The sequence below is a fragment of the Leuresthes tenuis genome, unplaced genomic scaffold, assembly GCF_036924035.1.
Source record: "Leuresthes tenuis unplaced genomic scaffold, fLeuTen1.0.hap1 SCAF_17, whole genome shotgun sequence".
In the NCBI taxonomy this organism is placed as follows: domain Eukaryota; kingdom Metazoa; phylum Chordata; class Actinopteri; order Atheriniformes; family Atherinopsidae; genus Leuresthes; species Leuresthes tenuis.
Window position 1 is genome coordinate 20,421,312 of NW_027325371.1, and position 24,999 is coordinate 20,446,310.

Sequence of the window (24,999 nt, forward strand, 5' to 3'; positions counted from 1 at the left end):
GTTGAACTTATTAAACTCGTCCTGGTGGGGTTACTCGAAACTCTTCCCTTCGCCCTCCCCGTCGACGTTTTACGTACGCCGCCGTGGCGTGCCTGCGAGCTAAATAACATGGAGTCCTCTGCCTGGCATCTCCCTGGGATCCCAGCAAAAAGCCCGAGCCGCGACTGAAAGAGCGAGTTTCTCCATGGCAGCAGTCGAAGCCTCACGCGAGCGTCGACGCGGGGCGTGAGGCTTCAGCTCTGTCCTGAAACTATGACGGACGGTGCTTAAGCTGCCTGCCTTCCACTGCGATCCGCAAGCCAGGCCGATTTCAGTGAGTAATTGTTTCTAAAAAAAAAAAGAAGCTGCAGTTTAAACGCGTTTTAGGGGGTTTTGAAGACACTGTTCGTGGATGCGATCTTGTTCCAATCACCTGACAGCTGCCCGGTCGATGTCGGCCACGTCCTCCGAGGCAACGGAAGCCAAACCGTGGGACACCTTGGTGCACCCGGGCATTTTCCTGCTGTTAAGAGGGGCAGCAGGAGAGGACATGGGCCTGAATATAAAGGCCACTTATTTGTGTAACCATCTGGGCGTCCCATTTCATTCTTAAAGACCAGACGTGTTGTGAAAATAGGTCAGACAGTCCGAGAACTGCAGGTGGCAAAAAAAGGGGACAGCGAAACCTTGACAGAGTCTGCAGATTAGATTATTACCTGGGATGTTTTGCATGCTTACTTCCTGCCGGCTGCTGTTTTGGATGCATGCTTATGACTGCAGCAAGTTGCTGTGCGAAAGTTTTACTCCGTGAAAAACTTCAACGTCTGTGCATGTTGTTTCCAGAGGAAGAGGAGGCTGCACAATGTAGGCAGGCTGCTCCCCTGCGGGTCTCCATACTGTTCTCTGGGGGATCATGGAGCCAGATGGGCAACCCCTAACCCCAGGGACCAGCTATGGGCCCCCACCCTTCAGCTCAGCACAAAATCCTGTCAGCCCCACCCTCCTCAACCGCACCTTAGAGGTAGGACACTCTTTACTGTCATGTTGACTGCTGTGTTTTCCATCATCCGTGCATAACCGTCCGCTTTTTTTGTACTTTGCTATACATCTACCAGTCCCCGTGCTCTCCAAATCTGGGAGATGGTCTGATGTCTGCAAAATGCGCATGGGATTTAGCTGGAGAGGAGGGCCCCGAACAGAGTGAGGGCCCCCAGCACAGTACAGAGCCCGGGAGGAGCGCACAGAGGAGATTCAAGTCCTCAGCCTTTCCTTCCTCCCTAAGCTGGGACTCGGACTCTGAGAAAGAGACATTAGATGGTAACGTAATGTCTACTGTAAAAACCTGTTGCACACGCCTCCGGAGTAGTTCAGTCTGCAGCAAAGCTAGAACTAATTCTTTATTCCGCTGATAAGCCGGGTAATGGATCAGTGTATCTCTCATCGTTGTCCCCTTGCTGTTGTAAATGTTTTCCAGTCTGCTTTTAGTCAGAAGTCTATCATCTCGCTCTTTATGTATGAGCAGCAGTTCTAACTGTTTAACTGTGGAAGTGATGTTTCTGTGGTTGTGTGTTTTGTGTGCTGTGATGCGTCAGAGGAGGAGCTACTGAACTTTTCTAACCCTCACGGCCTGGCTGCTCACAGCCCAGGAACTCCTTCTTCTGGACTCAGGTGAGGAGAAGGTGCAGGAGGAAAGGTGTCATTGTATGACCGCAAAGTCAGTTTAAAGAGGGTATATTACACTTTTCTTGGGCGTATTTCTCTGTCCCGCAGTGTGTTCCATAGTTTTGTTTAGTTCTGTTAATGTCCCCGTAAAAGGCCTGCAGAATTTAAGGGAGTTGCGTTAGTAATCTTTATTGTGTATATATACATAAAACCTGTCAATTGGCTAGTTTACCTCAAAACAAAGAGACAGCTGCCATTTTTACCATCAGATAACGGATCGGATCTCACCGGGCCTTTTTTGTCTCCGTCTTAAAGAGACAAGCGCTAAAACAGAGCGTTTCAGGCTGAAGGGAGAAGATGTGCAGCAGTAAAGCGCACAATGAGAAAAAAAATGTTTGGTTTTTTATTTTCCATGAGCACATGGAAACCTATTCTAGTATAACCCCCAAAACTAAAGTGATGAACCCATAACTGTACATAATGTTGGCTCGTTAATAAGTGTGTAGCGTTATAGCTGTGATTCCAAAGTCATGTGACGCTATGAGTGAAATTACAGTAAGCAAACACCGACTGTTTTGCCTATTCTGTTGACCTAAAATCGACCTAAAAGTAGTCAAACTTAAAAATGAAGGCTTATTTCGAATTGTCACCGTGTCGCGTGTGCGACATGTCAGCCATTCTGTGCCGGTGTGTGAAATTTCAGCCGAAACTTTTCATTTACTGTACAATGCACTACAAACTCGTCAAACTGTACGCCAAAAGCAGCGTACCAAAGTGGCAAGCTATGCGCGTATCACGGACCATGATGCATTGCGCACCAGCAGCTGTAAAGCTGATGGCGTGTGGGAAAGCTAGCAAGCACCGGCTACTGCTAACGTTTGAATATTTGAACATTTGCGTGTGAGCTACAACAGTGGGGCCACCTCAGTTTAAAACCCCTTTTTTTCTAACCAACTGTTGTTTTGCTCTTAAAAATGTAATTGCTTTTCAGTTATTTTCAGTTATATAAATTCTTTATTATTGTTTTGAAGATTATTATGTTACTGCTACAGTCTATGCTTATGTAGGTGGCTACAGTATTATAAATGGCATGTACGTATCCTGCCAGCAACTGTTAATATCCACCTTATAATTATCAAGCACCACTGCGTATGAGTAGTGTCATAAATGCATCTGTAGCTGGCTACCCCTATACCTTAGTGAGTCTTCTGTATAGTGAACACTCAGTAGTGGGTAAGTGAGGAAACAAGTGGATAATCCAAACACGGGGTCTACAAATGTATGTATCAACACAAAACATTCTTGCCACGCGTGTTTATAATCACTTTATTTTCAATTGAAAAACTGCAAAATTCCCAGGATGCCATTTTGATCTTTACAGCCGCCATGCAATGTTTTCCCTTCCCATAGGCTTGATAGTGAAGATGACCAAGAACCTGGGAAACTGCACTTCCATAGTGAGATTGACACATCTGCCCCTGCGGAGGGGCACAGTGACAACAACGAGAGCACAAAGACAGAGGAGCCAAACCCATCTCAGCTTGGCCAAACAGAATGTAAATACCGCAAGAAACAAACCAAATCTGCCTGCTCATTTTATGTTGTCCTTTTTATCTTTCCATTCATTTCGAATACATCTGCTTTCTTCACAGTGGCAGACGGCGAAGTCTGGAATGTATCTGAGGGAGCCAAGCCATCTCTGTCTAAAGTAAAACCAAAGGAAGGTTGCCAAGTGGAGGAGGAGGCCAACAGTGAAGGAGAAATAAGGCCCAAGGAAAAGGAGACCAAGGAGCCTGAGAGAGATGTTTACACCTTCCCTGGAGACTCGGACCCAGAGAGTCCCCCCCCTGCTCCTTGGGCTCACTGCACTTTTATTCAGCGGTGCAGGAAGAAGAGGGTGCTGCTCAGGCCCTTTTCTGGACTTGGCACCTCAAAGCGCACATTGCCAGAGACTGGCAAGTTGGCGAGCCTGAATCCTCAAAGACCTAAAAGTGCTGAGGATGCAAAGCTGAATCGAGGGGTAGGGGTTTATGATTATGAGGAAGTCGGCTTTGGAGATGCAGCTGTAGAGACAATAAAGGTAGGGGATAAAGCTGGGAAAAGAGACCAAGAGGGAGAAGAACGTGGGATGGAGCCAGGTAAAGAAATTTTCACTTGTGTGGAGTGTAGTATTTACTTCAAAAAGCAGGTCCACCTGCAGGAGCACATGACCGAGCACAGTCAGAGTGGTGCGGGGGGTGGCAGGCGTTCGGGCAAGGGCAGCCGCTTCCGGTGCGTTGAGTGCGGATGGAATCTGCCAAACCGTCTCACGCTGGCAGACCACCACAGAAGGCACCAAGAGTCCCGTCTAAAGATCCTGGAGGAGATTGAGAAACTACATGAAAATGAAAAGCCAAAAGAGAGTCAGATAGCGGTGAAGCATGCACATGTTGACCCAGACGTTACACAATATACAGGCCCGGTCTCGAATCCAGGCAAAATGTTAGACCTAGAAATAGTCAAATCTCCTCCTCTATCCCCTTCTTCAGTTTCAACACCGGACACAGACTCAGCAGTCCTCGGTTTAGACACGACTCTTCCAAATTCAGTTCGAACCCCTTGTCAGCCGCGAACTGTCTCTGCCTACCGGCGCCGCTTTGTCTGCACGAAGTGCAACTTTAGCACAAGAACATCACAGGCACTGGCTAATCACTCCAAGACCCACAACAGAAAAAAGCCCACTCTCCAACCTGCCTCTCCCTGCCCTGGCTCACCATCGAGCTTGGCATCAACCTCCTTGGCCTGTGGTCACTGTGCCTTCTTGACCTCAAGTCAAACCATCCTTAGGGAACACCAGAGCCTTGTTCACCCTGGACAGGTATCCATCAATGAGGAGCAGGATGATGAGACTAGCCAGTCTTCAAAGTCTAATGTGGATGCACAAATTTCAAAAATGCCCCCGTATTCAGAGCACCAGTCTGAGTCCCTGCCTGATGCAACTCAAGGCAAAACCCATCAAGGATCCACTGCCTCTGAGGACAGCACAACACAAGAAAGCGCTTCACCTCAGCCCACAAGCCAAGTTGTCTTCAAATGTGCAGGAAACAAGAGATTCAATACAAGAGGGAAGACTTGGACTGATCTAACCAAGTTCAGTGAGGGGGTGGAGGATGACAGGCTGTCTGGAAGTCCAGAGGAAGAGCAGGACCACGATCAGAGCAGGGAGCTTAACTTTGAGCTGTCCCCACAAGAGGCAAACTCACCTGTGCGAGGGAAGCCACAAATCCGAGTGCAGCACAACACTGGTGAGACTAGAAGGCATTGTAAAGCCTCTCATGCTGATGTTAGACTTTTAAAAAGCCGCTTTTGCTTGTTTAACATGGAAGTTGTTATCGTCCAGGTAGAGCAATGATAACTTAAATTAACACACGCATACACAAAAAAATGTCTTTGTAAGCATCACAGTTTACACTACCGGCAATTTTGTTTCAGAATATAATGTTAAAAAAGCATAGGAGGAAACATTTAAATAATAATAAACATTCCAAAGGATCAAATGACTATATTATATGTAAAGAGTGTTAGAAGACTTATTGCCAATGCTGTTGCTCCAGATTTACAGAATGTTTTAGAATCTTTAAGCATATGGCCTTGATTTTAACAGCCCACAGTTTTGCTTTTTGTTCCCTCTTTTCACTTTAACCTTAACAGTTAACTTCACACTAGTTAGTTATCAGGTGGTTAACACAATTAAGCATTTAGCCTCCAAAGAGTCAGATGTGTTCTTTGGAAGGTAGTGCAGACTGAACGCAGAGCAAAAAGAGTTAGAGTTGCACTTCCAGATGTTCAGTGGACTAAATCTCGATGCCCAATGACTGTTTATAATGTCTCGTGTCTGGTGGGTGTGTAAACTAGATGTAGGAAGGGTAACTAGTTGTTTATGTGTTATCCACTGACAAATAATTTAAGGAGATAATGCAATACCAACACATTCTTCATCGTTACTGAACAGTGTGTTCAATCATGTGCTGGAATTTGGTTGAGGTAAAAGTATGAATTGTTTTCTCAAATAATTTCTACTGGCTCTCTCATTTGCCTCCCCCCCCCCCCCCCCCCCCTCCAAATTGCATCCAGTGCTTGTTCGGACCCTAGCTTAGATTCGCTTATTTCTGTTTCAATCACCAAAGCATGGCCTTCAGACTACAAAAAACGGTGCTACAGTAGCACTGATTCTTTGCCGGTCCAGAGCAAAGAACCACCATGTCAGGGGTGGATTATGGAGACCAACTCAAACTTTGGGACTACTGTGTTTTTAAAAAAATCCAGTGAATCAACTAGTCTGCTTAAGTCAAGAAAGAACAATTAAAAGAAATAAAAAGACTAAACTTCAACATGGACAAGAAGGCGAAGCAGCAGTGGAAGAACATGAGCTCACTGTAAGCAGTCAGACTCGGTGAAAGCTGCCGGATGTGCTGCGTTGAGCAGCATTCACAATCACCATTTTCAACAGAATTTGAAACTTTACTTCGAAACATTGTCAGATGTTTTAGTATCAACAGCTGGTGTTTATAAGACTCGTAAAAGCCCAGATGGTGTTACAAAAAAAACATCCATTAACACCTGACTGCTGTTTACAACGGTGTTTATAAACCGAACTGGTGATATTATAGCGTGGCTTTGAAGTCAAACACTTTAGTCTGTGCATTTCAACTGTCTCTTCATTGCTGTTAGCTTAATGAAAAGGGGTCTGAGAGCAGAGATGAATTTATGTTCCGAGTTTGTCACATCACAGACAAATGTGTTATTAACCACTACGTCAAACATAGATGATTAAAACAGTCAATAAGATAAGGGTTTATAATCATGAGGATAAGCAGGGTTTTTGCCCTGAGACGGTGGGGGCGTGTCTGTACGACATATTATATGATAGACAGGTTGCAGATCAGCCCAAATGAACCACAGTAACGGATCAAACGGAGCTTGTTTTAACCAAAGAAAATAGTTTTGGACAAAGTTAGCAACATTGTCGAATTGCGCAACGCAGAAAATGTCCTGCCAAGGATTCATCAGAGATACATTGTTTCAGCATGAGCATGCCAGCAGGAGAGACACTCAGTCTGGCTGCAGCAAAGGTGGTGCACGGTGGTGGAGTTTGCCGAGGATTCTCACCGTGGCTCTCCACAAAATCAATTCACCGAGGGTTTACTCGCTGTTGTTACTCCTGAAATTTTGGTTCTCTAATTTGGTGTGCGGCTCTCGAACATCTGTGCTTCACTGCCTAGTCTTTACAAAATGAAACAACAGTGTGGTGTGCAGCAACCCCAGTGCAGTCCCGTGCACAAACACTCCATAGCAACTGCTGAGTAAGATTGGCAACTTGGCCCATCAGTTCAACTCTGCTTCGCTGAGCTTGTGTGTTGCCAGGTCTGCTGTGGTGCCGCATGTCAGCTTCACTCACAAAACGCTGTCATTGTTAATCTGCAGTTTAGGGAGACCAACTCAATTCTGTGGTGAAAGCAGAACAGTTAGCTAGCTGGCAGGTAGTCCAAGGCTAATGCATTGTAGTAGGTCTATTTTTAACATTGCTTTGTTAGAGGAAAGGTCACTTTTGCTCGTCTTGAACACTGACTCCAGCTGCGTTATGGAAACGTGATTTTAGACCTGACCCTGAACGGAAAATCACAGTTTCACAGTGTTACTTCACAATTCAGCAAAACACAGTACTCTGCCTTTCAGCATGTTTTAAGATACTGTCGACAAGCACATGTAACACGGTTCCATGCAAATGTATTGATTTGCTTCACACTAGCTTTAGAGACACCCCCCCCCCGTTCAGATGTTCTCACAAATATAGATGTGAACAATCGAAGTTTCACCATTTACAAACCTGAGGAACCAATCAGCTAACTTACAGGATGGGAGATGTTGCTAGTATTCCTCAGGAAAAGGTTCCAGAAAAGGTTTTCTGGTTGGAACATATTTATTTACGTATTGACTCGCCATCTTGTAACTTTGAGTAGTTTCACAGTGTTTGCACGAATGCACCACAAATACTAATTGAGGTAAACCTTTTGAGTTACTTTGGAAACTATTATAATGCATGAAGAGATTGTTTAATGAGAAGAGGCACGAATGGGACATTTTGGAAAAACACCAGTTTTTATGGGTTGAATCAACGCTATTAGAGTGTAAATCTAAGAGTTGGATTTCATGGTTATTTGTCTCTTTCAGGGGTGTTTTTTTTCCTTCCTCTTTTTCTGATAGACGAGCCTTCTAGACGACAGAATGCTACATTATCACCACCTGTTAAGAAGGGTGTAAAGGACAAAGACAAGCAGGAGGAACGGGAAGAAAGAAAGGTTTTCTTCTTGAGGAGGAGCAGCAGGGTCAGTGCTGCTCCTGCACAAACTGACAGTGATGATGACGATGATGACGACGACATTGATGAGGAACGCGTGCGATGTTTCTTGTCAGAGGGCATCTTGGATGAAGACAAAGACGAGAGTGATGAGGACGCTGAGGCGCTGAAGAGCGTGGAGAGGAAATGCCCCTACTGCCCCGATCGATTTCATAATGGAATCGGGCTTGCCAATCACGTAAGAGGCCACCTGAACCGAGTGGGCGTCAGCTATAATGTGCGTCACTTCATATCCCCAGAGGAAGTCAATGCCATTGAGAAGAAGTTCTCCTATCAGAAGAAGAAAAAAAAAGGTCAGTGGATTGTTTATTGTGTGTCTTTTGGCTTGTTGATGTTGTCTGTGGAGATTTGAAACCTTTTTTTATTGTCCTTGGGTTAAAACATGCCTAAAATAACTACTCGGATGTGCAGTGGGCCATGTAAAAATCAGGATCTGATCAAAAGAACAGGTGCCACACTGTGACCTATGTTATTTATATCAAAATCCTCTTAAAAACCTGACATTACATAGCAAATGAATTAGGATTCTTTTCAAACTTTTGCATTATTTGCCTGTAAGTGAGGGATGACATGTATTTTGAAGTGGTTTCTTTGAATTAAAGCAGTTGTTGCCAGCCCGGGGGTCAGGAATCTTTGTAATATGTGTAAATTATTCATGTCGCATGGGAAAAGTCCGGCTCAGGTTGTGCGAGGGGTTCCAGCCCAAATAGTGAGGTCACCGGGTGAAGAAGTTGAATCAGGCTTTTTCAGCTTTTCCCGTAATGGGATGTTGCCCGTGGAAATAAATTCCAGTGGTCACCCCTGTTGGATTTCTACGTACATTAATGCTGTATGTAGACTTTTTACTTTGCGACAATCGTGACAAAAAATAATATATCTCCCATTGCGATGACTCCAGACTTGTAAATTCCTGTCGTTAACGTGTCATGGGATTGCAAAAAAAGATCGATGTAAAGGATGCATCAAGTTCCAATCAGTTAGACCTCATTTGGAGGTAATGCGGGGCTGCATATGTCCACATTCTTTGAGCAGATGTGTCTTGGGCTACGGTTACAGATTGCCTGTTGGTTTTGCTCCAGGTTTAGTCCTTGTATTCCTGATAAACTGTTCATGTTGTCCAAGGCTGTAGGCAAAGCAGTGATTAGAAATAAACATTTTAAAGTGAGTGTGCATGTAGTTGGTGTTTGGTTACATGCTGGGTTGAAGGAGGTTTATCAACAGGATGGAGATAAATCCATCTTTGACTTTTATAATTACAGGTGCCTTGTTCGCTCTTCTGGCAAAGGCAAGTCTTTGCAAACAGATTTTAAAAAAGAAGATAGAAATGGTGTAAACATGTTTAGAGCGCTGAATACCAGGCGAGAATAGGGCCAATGAGAGTTACTGTTGTGCGTGTAGCCTTTGGATGTCAAATAAACTTACTGAATTGTATTTTCATTCTCTTACCAGCTCCCAATATTGTTTTTAATGAGGGCTTTTTTGGTCAGAATCCTCTTGGAGTTCAGGAGATTACTCTGGTCTATAGAGTCATCCTCTGGGTACAATGAATGCACCAAGTTTTAAGGCAATCAATCTGACGCTCATTAGGACAGACGGATGGATCAGCAATGGCATCTCATGTGATGCTGCATGTCTTCACTTGATCTGTTCGCAGCTGGCGCCTTAATACATCCCGCATTGATGGCAACTTTCTGCTGCTGTAATTTCAGCGGTCACAGTTAAAATAAAAGGTTTCAAAACTGGCACAAAGCGCCATTGAGTCGCCTGTCTTAACTTCCACTTGCATTACCTCTTCTCCCTTTAGTTGCCAACTTTGATCCAGACACCTTCAGCGTAATGCACTGCGAGTTCTGCAGTGCCGGCTTCGACACCCGGGCCGGCCTCTCCAGCCATGCCCGGGCCCACCTCCGAGATTTCGGCATAACTAACTGGGACGTTACCATTTCGCCGATTCACATTCTGAGGGAGCTGTTCTCCAGCAGGCCAGACCTGGTAATCCCCACGGCTCCTCCTCGGAGTTCCAGCAGCTCTCCAGAGGAGGATGAGGATGATGAGGACGATGAGGAGAGAGATTCTGAGGAGGAGGGAATTCTAGAGGTAAAACTTGAGGAGGAGACAAGTGAAGAGAATCCTTGTGCTTCTGATGAACTTGCTTCAGGGTCTCGTCAAGGCTGGAAGAAGAAGAAGGAAGGGGTGGAAGACTGTGAGGGTAGGTTTTATGGTCATTGCTCCATTCTTATTGGCTGTTTTGCTGGGTGATGGATTCCAGAATAATTTATTGGCCCTGTCAGTGTTTGGAGTTTGAACTTAGCTCTCTGTAATGATGCCAAAAGTACAGGAGACCATTAAGAATGCTCAAAACAGTGGGAAAGGTGAGGTAGCGGAGTCTGTTTGCTTTGTGTGCCCATAAAAAAGAAAGGGGCTGCCTGACCTCAGTGGCAGTTGTGAAGTGTTGGAATCAGGCTGGTGGCAGATGAGAAAATGAGCCTGAACAAAAGTGATAGCGTGTGTGTGTGTGCGGTTGCGTGCGCGCGCGCGCGTGTCGGGGAGAGTGTCCCTGATGCCCACGGTTGATGTGGCACTCGGTGCATTTATCCCCACCTCCGCCTCCACCACTCGATTGGTCACGCCTTAGCTTCGCGGCGCATATGGGGGCAAAATGGCTGCTTCCACCTCCCCGCAGACCCAAACAATAGCGGAAAAACTGTCTGGCTTCAGCTGCCGGGAGTCCGATGCACTGCGGACCGGTGAGTACCGCGCGCCCCGTGATTCCTGTGCACCGCGTGCCGTCGGATCGCGCGGCGGCGTCGCACTGCACGTCTCGCGCCGCATCTTCTGTCACATTGGAGCCAGACCACTGCCATCAAAGAAAAAAAAAAAAAAAGAGAGAGAGAGAGAGAAAAAGAACTGTTTATCGCGCGAGGGCATGTAAAGGAAAATGAATGTGGCGCAGAGAGCTGTGCAGGTAGCACCATGACATGCATGTCAAGAGCTCATAAAGAGGGTCATTGTTACTGTTTCAGGGGTGGGGAGGGAGAGAGGAGGAAGAGAGAGAGGAGAGAGAGAGAGAGAGAGAGGGGGGGGGGGTTCTGGGAGATAAAGTGTTATGATTTTTGCAGTTGTGAAACAGTTGTTACAGCGCGTGAGGTTTCACTGGCGGCCAGTGTTCCCACTGCTGCAGGAGCTGTGGAATTACCTACAGTTGCCCAATCCTCGCCATTTTACTTTGCTTTGATTTTTGATAGAGGACACGCTGTGCTCTCAAGTGGACGCATGTATGCGCGTTTGAAAATGAAATCGCCGACACGCCGCCCGGGAAGCACCGGGAACTTTGGGCACCGAAAGTGGTAGCCGTCAGTAATCTCGTCCCAACTAATCCGGGTGAACGAAGAAGTATAAACCAAGTATCACTTTTACTCGCAAGTGTCGGGTTTTGCTCGCTGCTTCTCCGCTTGAATGGACACAAAGTCAAGTTAGCGGTGATACTCAAACACTCCGCCTTTATTTTTATTATTTTTATTTTGTTGTTAGATGAATACTCTGCTGTTTTTTTTGTTTTTTTTGGCATTGTCTCGGTGGTTATAATAAACGGTGATATAACGCTGCGCTCCGAGGTGTCACATCGCCGCTCTTTTACAGTCAGGAGATGAACTGACAAGCGCAGAGCCGCCCACCAGACAAAAAGCATTGTCTGTCTCCGCGTCTCTTTTGATTTAGCGATTTGTCGCAGAAAATGGCACTTTTGTCCCAGGAATGCCCGACCGCAGGGAGCCAAGACAAGCCGTGCTCGCTTCACACTGTCGCGCACTCATGACTTTTCTTTTCTCCTCTTCTTTTCTTTCTTTTTGAATAGGGATTAATTTCGTGATTTGTCATTTTTATTTGTGCACTTCCTAATTGAAGACGTTACAATGCAGGGCTGCTGCGAGGACTGAGAAAACCCAGGCAATGAGCTCACAGGACTGAGTTGATTTCTCATCCCATCGCCTTCATCTTTGTTTATTGTTCGGAAAAAGAATGCTTCAGATGGCTGACTTTTAAACTCATTCATTGGGCATCCTTCTTGTTTTTTTTTTTTTTTTTAGGTTCACTGGTTTGATTGATTGCTAATCTGTAACTAACGTGGACTTTCCTGCATTTATGTGTTTAACCTGCTATTTAAGGTGATGGCAGGGAAGCAGCCGAGGAAGAGGATGAGGACGACCTGCAGCTCTCTGCTCCGGATGGTCTGAACTCGAGCGGGAACACCGACAGCTTGTCTCCCGGGGAGGATGCAGACACCAAAGGTGAGGGAGAAATATGGGAATGCTGACCCTGGAGTGCTGACCACCAATTGGATTTGCTCCAGCCAAGCCTCGCTGTAGCTGTCTGAGGGAAAAGTGGGAAACTGACCTCGGGTCAGGGTAGAGAGGTGGTGCAGCTACACCAAAGCAGGGGGGGAAATCCAAAGAGGTAGACAAATGTATTCAGGGGTTAATGAGAGTACCTCCAACACTGTGTCAGTGTTACTGCAGACTTGGATAGGATGTGGCCCACAGGGTGAAGTGAGGTGACTTCTGGGATATCTGTGGCCTCTGAAAGAACTTTACACACGGACAGATAGATGCTTTAAGAGCCTCTTTAATCGTTAGATATGTCTGTGACATTTGAAAGGTGAGACTTGTTATCGAGTTGTTTTTTTTTTAAAAGCAGCTGCTCTTTCCTGTTTTTCAGTGCACAACTTGAAGTGCGAGGTGTGCGACTCCCAGTTTGAGAGCAGGCGTGGCCTCTCCAGCCACGCTCGCTCGCACTTGCGCCAGCTGGGCATCACCGTCTCCGAGAGCAGCGGGGCGCCCATCGACCTCCTCTACCAAATTGCCAAGGAGCGCAACATCGACGGCAAAATCAGCTCGTCTCTTCTGGAGCCCCTCACGGCGAGGAGCCCCCCCCCGTCTGCTCCCCTGAAAGATGAAGAGGTAGAGGACATGGACCAGAAGCCCATCCCTCTCTCCATCCTGGCCAAAGCAGTGCCGCCCCCCTCCTCCTCACCTACGCCCACACCTTCTCCCGGTGCCTCTCCAACTCCAGCTCTCTCTGGATCCCCTTCCTCAGTGGTGAAGAAAGCCCCCATTTCCTCTCTACTGCCCGTGTCTTCCCCCTTGCGCTCCCCGGAGCACAAGGCTGGGGGAATGAAAAGCTTGACCTCCAGCCTTTCTGCCACATCCACCATCACAACAGCCAAACCCCTCTGGGCGCCTCAGGAGAACGATGCTCCCCTCAACCTCAGTAAGTGTCGCAGCTCTGAGTTGAGTCATTTCTGCTAACTGAGTCTCAGTGAAACTCTTTTTTTTTTTTCTTCTCTCTCCATTTGCAGCACTGGAGGTGGACCCCAACAAAGACATTGTCTGTCAGCTGTGTGGCGCCTGGTTTGAGACCCGCAAAGGTTTATCCAGCCATGCGCGAGCCCACCTGCGACACTTCGGCGTGGAATACTCTGAGTCCAAGGGCTCTCCCATTGACCTCCTGAACCAGCTCATTGATACTGATGACTTCAAGCACAAAGCCAGTACGCTGCAGCTCGACAGCCACCCAGAACCACGAGGCCTCGCCGCAACGCTTTCCTCCCCAAAGCAATCCCTGTTGACGCTCTCCTCCTCTTCCTCTTCCTCCTCATCACTCATGTACAAGGTGACCACGGCTGGGGGTGGCTCAGCATCTAAAGCTACCTCTTCCTCTGCCTCGTCTTTGCCCGGCCCGCCTGCCAAACGTCTCAAGGCCTCTTCCATGCAGGTCTTCCGTCTCAGTAGCGGGGAGCTTATGGCCCTTCCACACAGTGAGTGACACGATAAATGCTTTGCATAAAACTAGATGTGAGTTTTTGTGAGAATTGGATGATTTAAGTGTATTTTTAAATTTTTTTTTGTGTTGAGCGCATTTTCAATAAGTCCCAATCCTTTGATCTCTTAGGTGAACCTCTGAAAGAAATAGGCTGTGAATACTGCGGGGAGTACTTTGAAAACCGCAAGGGGCTCTCCAGCCACGCCCGCTCTCACCTGCGCCAAATGGGCATTACCGAATGGTCTGTCAACGGTTCCCCGATTGACACCCTGCGGGAGATCATCACAAGGCGGGGCCTGCCTTGCGCCCTTCCTCTAAAACCTCTCAAAACCCCACCTCCATCCTCTCCAGGACCCCCTCGTTCGCCTCTGTCGACGTCCTCCTCTCCCTCTGCTACGCTCCTCGGCCGTCTACCCTTCGCCTTTACCCGCCCCTCCAGTCCTCCTCAGTCGGCAGCATCCAAGTCCAGCACAGCTCCTCCGACGTCTTCGAGCGGCTTGACTCTGAAGCCGAAGCCCGAGCCGGTTCAGCTGGAGGTCACCGCACCTGCAGCTGTGGGGCGATCTGGAGGTTTTTCAGCTGAGTCTCTGAATTCTGGCTGGAGCAGCTCTGACAATGTGTTCCCCCTCAACTTGGGTAACTTAAATATTGTTTTGCTTCCAGTTATGGGCAACAAAATGCTCTTATTTATAGTTAGATTATGTCTGTACATGGAAAGTTGATTATCTGAGTAATATCCCAATGTGTGCCATAATACAGTGTCTGTATATCCTGGTCTCTCCTTAGCCATGGCCCATGAGGTGGAGCCCACGAGGGATATTCGATGTGAGTTCTGTGGGGAATATTTTGAGAATCGTAAAGGTCTTTCAAGCCACGCTCGCTCCCACCTGCGGCAAATGGGCATCACGGAGTGGTCTGTCAATGGCTCGCCCATTGACACCCTGAGGGAAGTCATGCACAAGAGAGGGATAGGTGGCTCCTCTCACTCAGACCAGGGAGTGAAGAAGGAGTCGAGCCAAGGAGCCAACAGTCCCTCGTGGGAAAATGCTAGCAGTGCCAGCAGTTCAGAGGGTTTGGGTGTTTCGGGCTACCAGTCCTCCAAATTCCGTAAATCTCCTCTTAGTTTGCTGCAGTCGGGATCAAGGTACCATAAACAGGGCCTGGGGTCTGTGGGCTCCTCTGCTAGCACACCTGCAGGGAGGTTTTTCAGGATGTCCCCGTTGGGGAAAAGACCTTTATCAGAGGAAGCCCCGTCTGTGGAGGCCGCCCACGCATCACCACATCGGCTTAAGACTTTCTCACCCCTTCCGCAGGACTTCTCCTTCAAAAGGAAACCCTCCCCAGACAAGCACGGACACCAGGGTGAGTTGCAGTTATTCTATTCCCACTGATCTCATCTTGATCTTTAATCTTTTTTTTTTTTAAAAAAGATCCTCCCTTTACTTCTACCCTGTATTTTTCAGACCCCAGTTGTGAGCTGTGTGGCTTCTACTTTGAGAATCGAAAGGCTTTAGCTAGCCACGCGCGAGCCCACCTGAGGCAGTTTGGTGTGACTGAGTGGTGTGTAAATGGATCACCTATCGAGACGCTTAGCGCTTGGATGCGCAGCAGGCCACAGAAGGTGTTGGAGATGCACCGCAGCTACATGCAGGGCAACCGCTCCGCCTTCAAGAAGGTGAGGAGAGTCTGTCAATTGCTGGAAAACGGACTACAGAGTAATAACTCGAGTCGGTGAAGCTTTTCGGTCTCTGACTGTTTAACAGTTATTTTACCACTGTGAATGTTTGCTTTTTTTGTCCCCAAACAGAAACAAATCGAAACTATCAGTGACAGAACTTATGACCACATGTAAAGGCTAAACAACTTAACAGAAAAGCATCATTGGCCACAGTGCTACCAGTTTGACACACTCGCTCTCCTCACAATGCCTTTGAATAGGCGTCATGCTTTGAGATCTAACAGGCCTCAGCTGGTGGCATGACAGACATTTTGTGTCTTGGAAAGCTTCAGACGTGTTGTCTCGCAGCTTCGTGCCTTACTGTAGATCCTGTGTCTTTACACTCAGTAAAAATCACTGTGAAGACAGATGCCAGAACAACTAAGCTATTGACTTGATAGTTGCCATAGTAACCAGGGTGCCTGGCAGCTTTTGTTTCATCTTGAGATAAATTATGACAAGCTGTCGATGGCAGAAAATGTATGTTTTTTTCCCCTTTATTCTTTTTTCCTTCTTTTTTTTTTTTTTTTCTCCTCCTGAATTAGTTTCTGGCGCATTTGCGTCACTGTCACACCTTTTCCCCGAGCTGTTGTGTGACACACATACAGAGGAGATTACCTTTTAAACGTCCTTGTATTCCAAAGATTCCTTCATCGTGGAGAAGTAAACCCACCTAAGCTGTGGATAATGGCTTACATTGGATAATTAACTATTATGATGAATTATTAATCAAGATTTTTCAACATCTCTTTGTTCCATTTTCTCAGTGGAAAGTGCAAGTCTTGTGGCACAGTAAGCTCAGTACGTTCTGTAGTAAAGTGCGATTTACAGGTTTATAACCCCTAAATTCTAGGTTCATGAAAAAATCCGTCTATATGCACTGTAAAGAAATTTAGGGCACTTTTAGTATTGGCGTTTGCTCTACCTTAAAATAAACTGCAGTGATGTAGCGTGAGGCAGAGCAGTGAAGCAAGGTCGAGATTAATTATAAGAAATCTGGATTCACACAGGACTTTTGACGCTGGAGAGATGGCAGACCACAGCCATGGAATTACGAGCTTGACAGGCATCAATTAGACCAAGAAAGCAGAAACAGTCACAGCCATGAGAGAGAAATTAATTTGTGATGCGATGACAACCAACTAACTGAGCTGCTGTTGCCAACGTAAGCTAACAGTTGCTCGATGTATGCTTTCGCTGCACGGTAAAGCTTGTCATCAGATAATATGGAGTCTTAACAAAAACTCTGTGATGTTTTATTCCTGAAATGATAAACAGGATATGGAAAAAAACTAATGCCAAAGGATTAGTTAGAAGGGTATTATAATATTGTACACTGTAAAACAACAGAAGCTGTGTTTGATGCAAAAATATCAGAGCTAGAGGATAAATCGATATAGAAATGAAAGATGAACTACTGAATAAAGAAGATAAGATGTCCAGTGCCTAGTTTTTCCCCATTAAACAGGCCCATCTCTTAACCTGCTCAAAATGCACCCATGTAGGAAAGCTAGCTCCCGTAGCACAGTTAGCTATTTCAGGGCTAGCGGTGCTAAAGGAATAGCATACATATCGCTCGTCTCTGGCAGAAAAGCATTGGCAGGTCACTTGGAAGGGCCCTGCCAGCAGTAAACTGGTATTTCACCCAGAAAGCGCTCTGACGTAGCAGCATTTAAAAAAATAAATAAATAAATAAATAAAATTTGTAATATCTATTATGAAACTATTTGCCCAAAGATGTTTTTTTTTTCAACATTGATTATTTCATCATGAGTGGCAAATGGAAGGCACTTGCCCACATACAGACAACCGAATGAGCTTGTCTCAGCTCAGTCTGACAGCTGTGCTGAAGGTAGAGGTCAGTATGTGATGCAGTCTGTCACAGAAATCAGTACAGTGAAAATCACTCTGATCGTCATTGGCTTTTAGAAAACGCTTGTTTAAGTTTAGGTTTATTAAGGAAACAGTTTAAGTTGTGGCGAGTCCTACAGGCAGCAGCTAAAAGAGAAAAAGAAGGAAAAATATTAAGTGGGACTCCTTTGGTTCAACAATCAAAGAGACGATAAGCCCAGAGAGCCTCTGTGCCCTTCTAGCAGCTTACTCAGAAAAAAACTTAATGTGGATATCTGTGCTTAGGTCAAGAAAACTATGGAGCCAGTGTCCTGAAAGGCTGAAGCTGATTAATTCACAATAAGTAAATGTAATAATTTGTGATGAAAACTGAGGAAAAAACAAAATCTTACCAATTTAATCACAACTACAAACACTAATTATCACCTTTACTGTAAATACTGCTGGAGCAGAGCCACTCCCCCACAGTAAAGTGTCAAATTATTTTAAATCTTATAGAATATATTGAATTAATCGCTGACTTTTCAAACACACACAAAAAACAGTAGATTGATAATAGAAATAACTGAATTGTTGGGCAACATGTTAAAAAATGAGTTTACCTTCATTATCCTTGTTTGCTGTGAACCCAAATTACTCTACATGGACAGAAGCACAAAATGTCTTTATATTATTACTGGCTAAATTAGGTAACAGATTAAGCAATTGCTGAAATGCTTATTAGACCCTTGATTGTCCTCAATAGATAATTTATTTAAGTGACAAACCCAATCAGAAGTTTACAGTCAGGTGTAGTATATTAAGGTTTAAGGTGTCATGCATGTATATCAGCAAAAAAAGATCATTTCAGGTCATCTAGATGCTCTTTGACCGTAACCACATTCCTCAAAGCCCCGTGCAGCCTCACAAGTGGTTGTGTTCTAGCCGGATTAGACATCTGCTCGGGGTGAAGTTGGTTGGAACTATGCCGGGAAGCGTATGATGTCGCTCTCTATTAATAGGAATGATAAAATTCACATGTAAGCAGGAGAGCCAGTGAGCCTCAGCTTCCTTTTGTGAATTAAATTTGAAAACTTCCGTGAACCTCACTTTTCTTTCTTTGTTTTCAGTTTTGCCTCTTAGCTCCTGGTTACTGTTGTTGGCTATTGTAAATATGTGTAGAATGTTCTTCTTGATGTAGATTTGCCACTCATAAGGAGTGACAACACTACATGCACCATTGATGTCAAATTTAATGTTAGCTTAGTTACATTAGCTAGCTTACAACTTGCGTAATTAGCTGATTGTGTGTTCCAGGCTCCCAGTTATATTGAGTAATACTCAACCCAACCTATGTATGTTTCATTGATAAACTAGTCTTTCACACAATAATACGACCATGTAATAGGAATTGTGTAATGTAGTCGTGCCACCAAATCTTAATAATGTGTTTTGGGAAAAAAACAGTATTAGCATCCACACTACAACACCTGTAAAACACAAATACCAACACATTCCAGCCAGTCACCATTACTATTATCTCGGCGCTGTGTGGCAGCTCTTAAAGCTGCAAGTTATGGAACTGGCCCGGTATTACACACACTTGTTGCAGAAACGCTGAAGGTTGGTTACGATAGCCCGTGTTTTGATTACTGTGGTGAAATGAAGTAAATACAAACCTTAGAGCAAACAGAAATTCGTCAGTATGCTTTCCACCATATTTTTGCATTGTTGATTTAATGTCATTAACTTAAAAACTAGACGACAATTTAACCACATGTGCTGTTTATGAAAGAGTTTTCGCACAATGCCAAGTGAGCACTTAAAAGGTATTTTCCTAGCCAGTGAAGTGTCAGTCTGTCTTTGAGTGATTACTTTTCCTTGCACGTTGTTTCATTCTGAGACATTCTTGGTTGTGCTGCACATGGCAGTTTTTCCTGCGATATTTGGGCCAGGGGATTGTGAAGGCCTCTATAAAAGCTTCGGATTGCGTTTCTAAATCATGGTGGATTTTGAGGTCTACAAGGGCTCAAGACCCTGTGGTAGAAGCCAGTCACTTTCCAGTGTCTGTGTGCATGTCTTGTGATCTACTGCTATTTAGTGTAATATGCAGTGTTTGCTTTGCCTTTTTGCCCAGCAGACATTCAGTGTTATGTAGCTGGGGTGTGCCAGGCCTCTTCTTTTTTTGACCATAACAGTTTTCCCATAAGCACTCCCGACTACAACAATAATCTAGCTTTGAACTAAAAACTTAATTAACAGTTGAAGATTTAAAAAAAAAAAAATTGTATTTGAGACCGATGGGGGTTTTGTATTTATTTATACAAAAAGGGAAAAAAAAAATCCATCAAAGTGATGCCCAGACATTCTTGCAACATGGCTTTAGGCAGCATCAGGTTAGCTTAGCTTAGCTGCAATTATGGGGAGTATTTTTTGGCCAGCAGCAGCAACATAAATACACACTTTGACACACAATAAGCACAAAGCAGCTGTTTCAAAGCGGCTCACAGCTGGCATCTGTACTTTGGCTTAAAATATTTCAAAATATGTGATTTGGCGAGTGATAGATAAATCTAGGCAAACTGCTAGCTTTTCCTGCTATCTCTCTCTAAATTCAATGTCTTCTGAACTCACTTACCTTTTGTGATGCCTTCAGTTGTCATGGTCATGATTGGAAAAAAACGAAGTTGGTTACTCAACCTTCCACTGTCCCACCTAATGTCTAATGATGACCATGCAATGCCGTAAGTAAGGTATAAAGAGCCCCTTATGCCCTATCTGTTAGTTTTGTTGGCTGCTCATTAATACACAAGGTGGCACATAAGGGTCTTTTAATCACTAACAATTTTTAATAAGACTTCTAATTAGTGCTTGGTAATTTGCAGGTGTGCTTGGAAGGTCAGCACTGATATGGTTTAAACTGTTCACTTGCTACTTTAAACAAGCTCTTGACTTTTGCACTCTATTTACCTTCAATATCTCTGATATTTTTTCACTTTTTAATAGTCATTTTGCTGCAAATGGGAATAAAACGCTAGCTGCTGTCTGGCTAACTGCGGATTAGAAATTCAAACAAGTAGCCTGTTCCAGTTGTAGTTTAACACAAATAATCCCCCCCTAAAACAATTAATATTATGATTGCGATTTTTCCTCTTCGTTTTTCTTTTGCATGGGTAATGAAGCGCGACATTTTGATTTAATCCGTTTGGTGTTGACAGCATAATCTCAGGCAGCGTGTTTACACCCGGACATGTTAAGTCTTTGTCTAAAAAGCTGCTGATAGGATCACACACTGTCCATCTTTCAGAAGATGAGCGCCCCTCTTACTCTCTCTCTCTCTCTGAACCAGTGGATCATATCCTTCCAATTTCATTGCAGAAGGCCCACTCTTCAGCTTCCTCCTCCTCTCAATGGTCGTCTTCTTTGGCCGTGAGCCTAGTGCGACCGCTGAGCCACGAGGTCAGCCAGAGCTCTTCCAAGACTGCAGAGGATGAAGCTGGTACCAGCTTACAGGCGGCTCCCATCAGGCCTGGTCGAAGGAGCCCCAGCCTCTCGAGGCTTGGCGGCGGCCTCCCACTTCAAGCACAGGTGGCTCGCAGCGAGCTGAATGTCCGCCTGCCCAGAGGTACGTGAGGATGCATCATATGCTGTATGTACCCGAGTAGAGTTTATACGAATCCAGTACTTTCCGATTAGCCTCTTTTGTGTATGCCAAGAAGCAAAAATGCAGACAGCAAACATGTTAAACAAGTACATACTAAAACTCAGTGTGGCTTCTAGATATATGTTGGCAGAAAAGTAATGCTCCTCTATGTTGCATTCACTTACGTTTCGATTGAATGTCTTAATGTGGGGAATAAAAGTGAAATTCCTTTTGACTGAGGATGTGTTTCTGGGATGCAGTGTGCATGTATGGAAAAATGGCTTCAGTGGTTTTTGAGGTGCACTGAGTCAGTGACGCACTGCAGTAGCGCGACAGCGGGATTCATTAGATTTATGACAAATAAGAGGCCGTTGTGTTAAAAAAAGACACAGAACTGCTGAGAGTGAAGCGTTTTTTTATCAGGGGAAATAAACAAAATGTTGGAAGGAGAGTCACCGTGTCATGCTAGCAGCTCTGTCTGTGGCAGTTTGTATTCGACTGAATGGGCTCAGCAACTCCAGACTGATCTTATAAAGGAGGATTGTGCAGTTTTACTTTGGACCAACACCTGTTGTTGCCCTTTTTTCCTGTTCTGCTAAGGTTTTGAGCGCCGGCCCTTGAAGCACCCGTCCTTCCCAGAGGGAACGGAGAGGGACAGTGGCACTCCAAAGCCCCCACGCACAGGCACTGTCCCTGCCCTGGTGCCCAAACCACCCTCCTACCCACTAGTCAAACTGGTGGGCAAGTTCTACACCCTGAAGTGCCGGTAAGTTGCCAGGGCGGGGTTTTTTTCATAGACTCTTTCCATTTGAAATTTCTAGACTGTATCATAGGACTGTCTGGCTAAGTTTTAAATAGTCTCCTGATCCTCTATAAACAACCCCGTCCTCCACTGCCTGTGAGGCAATTCTCTCCTTTTACTCGCTAATGCAGTGTATTGAGACGACTGTACCATTTGGGGTTTTCGGCGACATGAAGGAGTGCTTAAGTTCTGATGTAACTGCTGTACAAATGTTTGACAGAATCGGCTTCTCCTGAGGGAGACGCTGACTCAACAGCATCAGAATGTTTTTGTCTTTGTGTGACACTTTGCCAGAGCTACGATAGATTTAGCAGTTATTTTACTACCTGTTCTGGGACTGTTTCGAGCTGAAATACGTCCTTTTGTTTACTTCAGGTTCTGTGAGGTGGAATTCCACGGTCCTCTGTCAGTGCAGGAGGACTGGATCAGACACCTCCAACAGCACATCCTCAAGATGAACTACAACAAGCCTGCCACTCCCAAAGCAGCCACCACTGATCCCCGTGCCCCGGCTGATGACCCAGCCCTGGTCCAGGTCTCTGCCCCAGCCTCCACCTCTACCTCCAGAACCACTTCTACCCCGACCCGCTCCACAGCCCCCAACAGCCGCTCCCCCACGCCTCTAACCGAGTGTGCTCCTGCTGTAACTGCCACAGAGATAGTAGAGGTCTCAGAGGAGCAGCCCGCCCTTATTCCGACTCCTATTCCTCTCCCCACCCAGACGGTTTAAGTTAGAGTTTGTCGCCCACTCTCCTAACACCACCTTTTTTCTTTTCTTTTTTTTTTTCCCCCCAGTTACTATTTGTCCTCCAGTTTTTTTCCTTTGGCCTTCACAAATCGTTGTTTAGGAGGAGCTCGTTCCCTCGAAAGAGCCCTCTGAGCCCCAAGCACCTTTGAAGCAGCTCTAGACTGTTACTAAGTCCTGTTGCCATGGGAACAAAGCTCTCCCAGCTCATCTTAGGATCGGAGATGGGTGAATATGAGAACTGTCCAAGGTTATGAGGAGAGATGAACTAATGTTTTGTGTTTGCCTTGTTTATATTGAATGTACAGGCGTTACTGTACCTCTCCCATTCACTGGGAGAGTTGGGGGTTATTGCAGCCCTTTATCAAACCTTAACCCCCCCCCCTCCCTCATCTACTACAGCTCTCCCCCACCTCTTCCCTTATGAACAGCGCATAACTAAGACCTGTGAGACTTTGACCATTTCTACCGACATGCTGGTAGTATCGGCTACAGCCTCTCGATTAAAAGGTCTCGACTGAGATTAAAATGACATTTCTAATCACGCTAGTCTTGTTGTTGAGACTTAAAATGTGTAGTAACACTTAGTGTTAAAAAAAAAAAAAAAGGCACTTTTAAAGTTGTCACTCAGCACTTAAAAAAAAAAAATCCCATTTAATGTGGGTTAATGTGGACTGACCCAGACTAATTCCGATTGGAGCAAGATGTGGAAGCACACCCAAGCGGGAAAAGTCACCCGAGTTAACTTTATAATGTAATACTGTCCCCGGAATATACATTTAGCTTGAATGTAGCTGGAAGCACCTACTCATTCCTTATATGCACACATTTCTACACAATCAAACGTATGTCCTATACTACGATGCCATTGATGGTTTTACATTTCATGACGTCGCTTGTTGTTTCAGCAGTTAGGGCTGCTGTTGTGTTGAAGGCACATTTGCTTTTTAAGCTTTGAGATTGGAGAAATGGGCCCATAGGCGCTCATGGTGACACATTTAAGTTTTTCTACTCATGGCATTGCCATTTCCTTCCTGCCTTTTTTTCAATGTAACCCAAATAATTTATTATTTTGCATCTGAATGTGATAAGTTAGGTCATTTAGAAGTATAACTTAGGAATGTTCGAAAATAGGTCAGAGGTGAGAGTGTGTGTGTGTGTGTGTTAGTTTGTTTGTTTTTCTACATACATAGAAAATGTGCATTTGTTCCCATTTTTTTTTTCTTTTTTTAAGAGAAAGTCTGAGTTAAACCTGCTTGATGGAGAGACGCCTCTTCAGCTCAAAATGAACTAATGTGTAAGCCTGTCTGTTGTGGTCCAATCAGGACTTAAATGCATCCGTCACCATGGTTTGGTTGTGCCAAAGAGTCTGTTTGCTCCCATGTCTTGCCTCTGTAAAAAGCTGTTTACATTGGACCTGATGTTGGGGGGGAAACTGTGAGGCTACCGCGGAACAATGAAGTGAACCGGCGGTGATACGAATCCAAAGCCTCGACTTCAGAGACTCGGACTCTTGGAGCGACCTCTTGGGACTGACGTTGTTATTGGACGGTTAGATTATTCCAATTAAAGACAAACCAAACGTAAGTTCAACCAGGGCTCTTGAGAACTGTCAGCCCCTCGGTTTAGTTGGAAAAAAAACACTTCTGACCTCCTGAGGATGAAGTCTGTGCCCCCTTCTTTTTTTTTTTTTTCTTTTCGTACCGTCAGTGTGTTCATATCCACTTAGAAGTGAAGCACTAAATAAAGGGTCCACGTAGGCAACCTTTTAAAGTTTGTTCCAGTGTCGCCCATGCTTGAATCATGACTGTTCAATGCAAACAATACCCCGACCCTTTTATGGAGTATAGATACATGCTATATAACTACATATAATTACGCTGCTGGTGCTAATAGAGCTACAGCAGTTCTGTTAGCGAGGTAGTTAAAAAGAATAAGTGATCTTAATTCCTTTATTGTGATTTGATTTTTGGCATTTGATGCTATGTATTTTTATTGCTCTGTGCATTTCTGTATTTGCAGTCCTGCAAGGTGAATCTAGTATTTTTTATTTGATCTGTTACTTTTTCCGAGCTGAAACTTTGGTGCTGGTGAGAGTGTTCCAGGTGTGGCTCTGGCTGTGACTGAACAAGAGGAAAATATTGTAATGTGATGGCCACAAAAGACTAAAACAAGCAGTCCTACTGGGGGACCACTTTGGAAGGTGAGCTAAGATCCTCCCTCTCTGCATTCACTGGAGACGGCATCGACATGAGATGTGAACTGTAGGCTGTACCTGACTAAGCCTCAGCTTCAGCTGGTGCAACTGGCTGATCTATATGTGAGTGTGTGTGTGTGTGTGTGTGTGTGTGTGTGTGTGTGTGTGTGTGTGAGTGTGTAAAAGTACAGTTGACAGATGACAATAACA

General features: G+C 45.1%; 1 protein-coding gene across 1 annotated transcript; it reads left to right on the forward strand.

The window, feature by feature from the left end:
* The first annotated feature begins 80 nt into the window (after positions 1-80).
* Positions 81-24,529, forward strand: wizb (WIZ zinc finger b). The gene is made up of 17 exons (XM_072369625.1): positions 81-313; positions 823-1,000; positions 1,095-1,296; positions 1,572-1,647; positions 3,052-3,197; positions 3,294-4,925; positions 7,885-8,331; positions 9,843-10,247; positions 12,202-12,324; positions 12,752-13,303; positions 13,392-13,850; positions 13,985-14,491; positions 14,642-15,217; positions 15,319-15,530; positions 20,781-21,027; positions 21,646-21,811; positions 22,223-24,529. The coding sequence occupies exons 2-17, from the start codon at positions 893-895 to the stop codon at positions 22,575-22,577; spliced, it is 6,213 nt and encodes a 2,070-aa protein (XP_072225726.1). The 5' UTR covers positions 81-313; positions 823-892; the 3' UTR covers positions 22,578-24,529.
* The last annotated feature ends 470 nt before the right edge of the window (positions 24,530-24,999 follow it).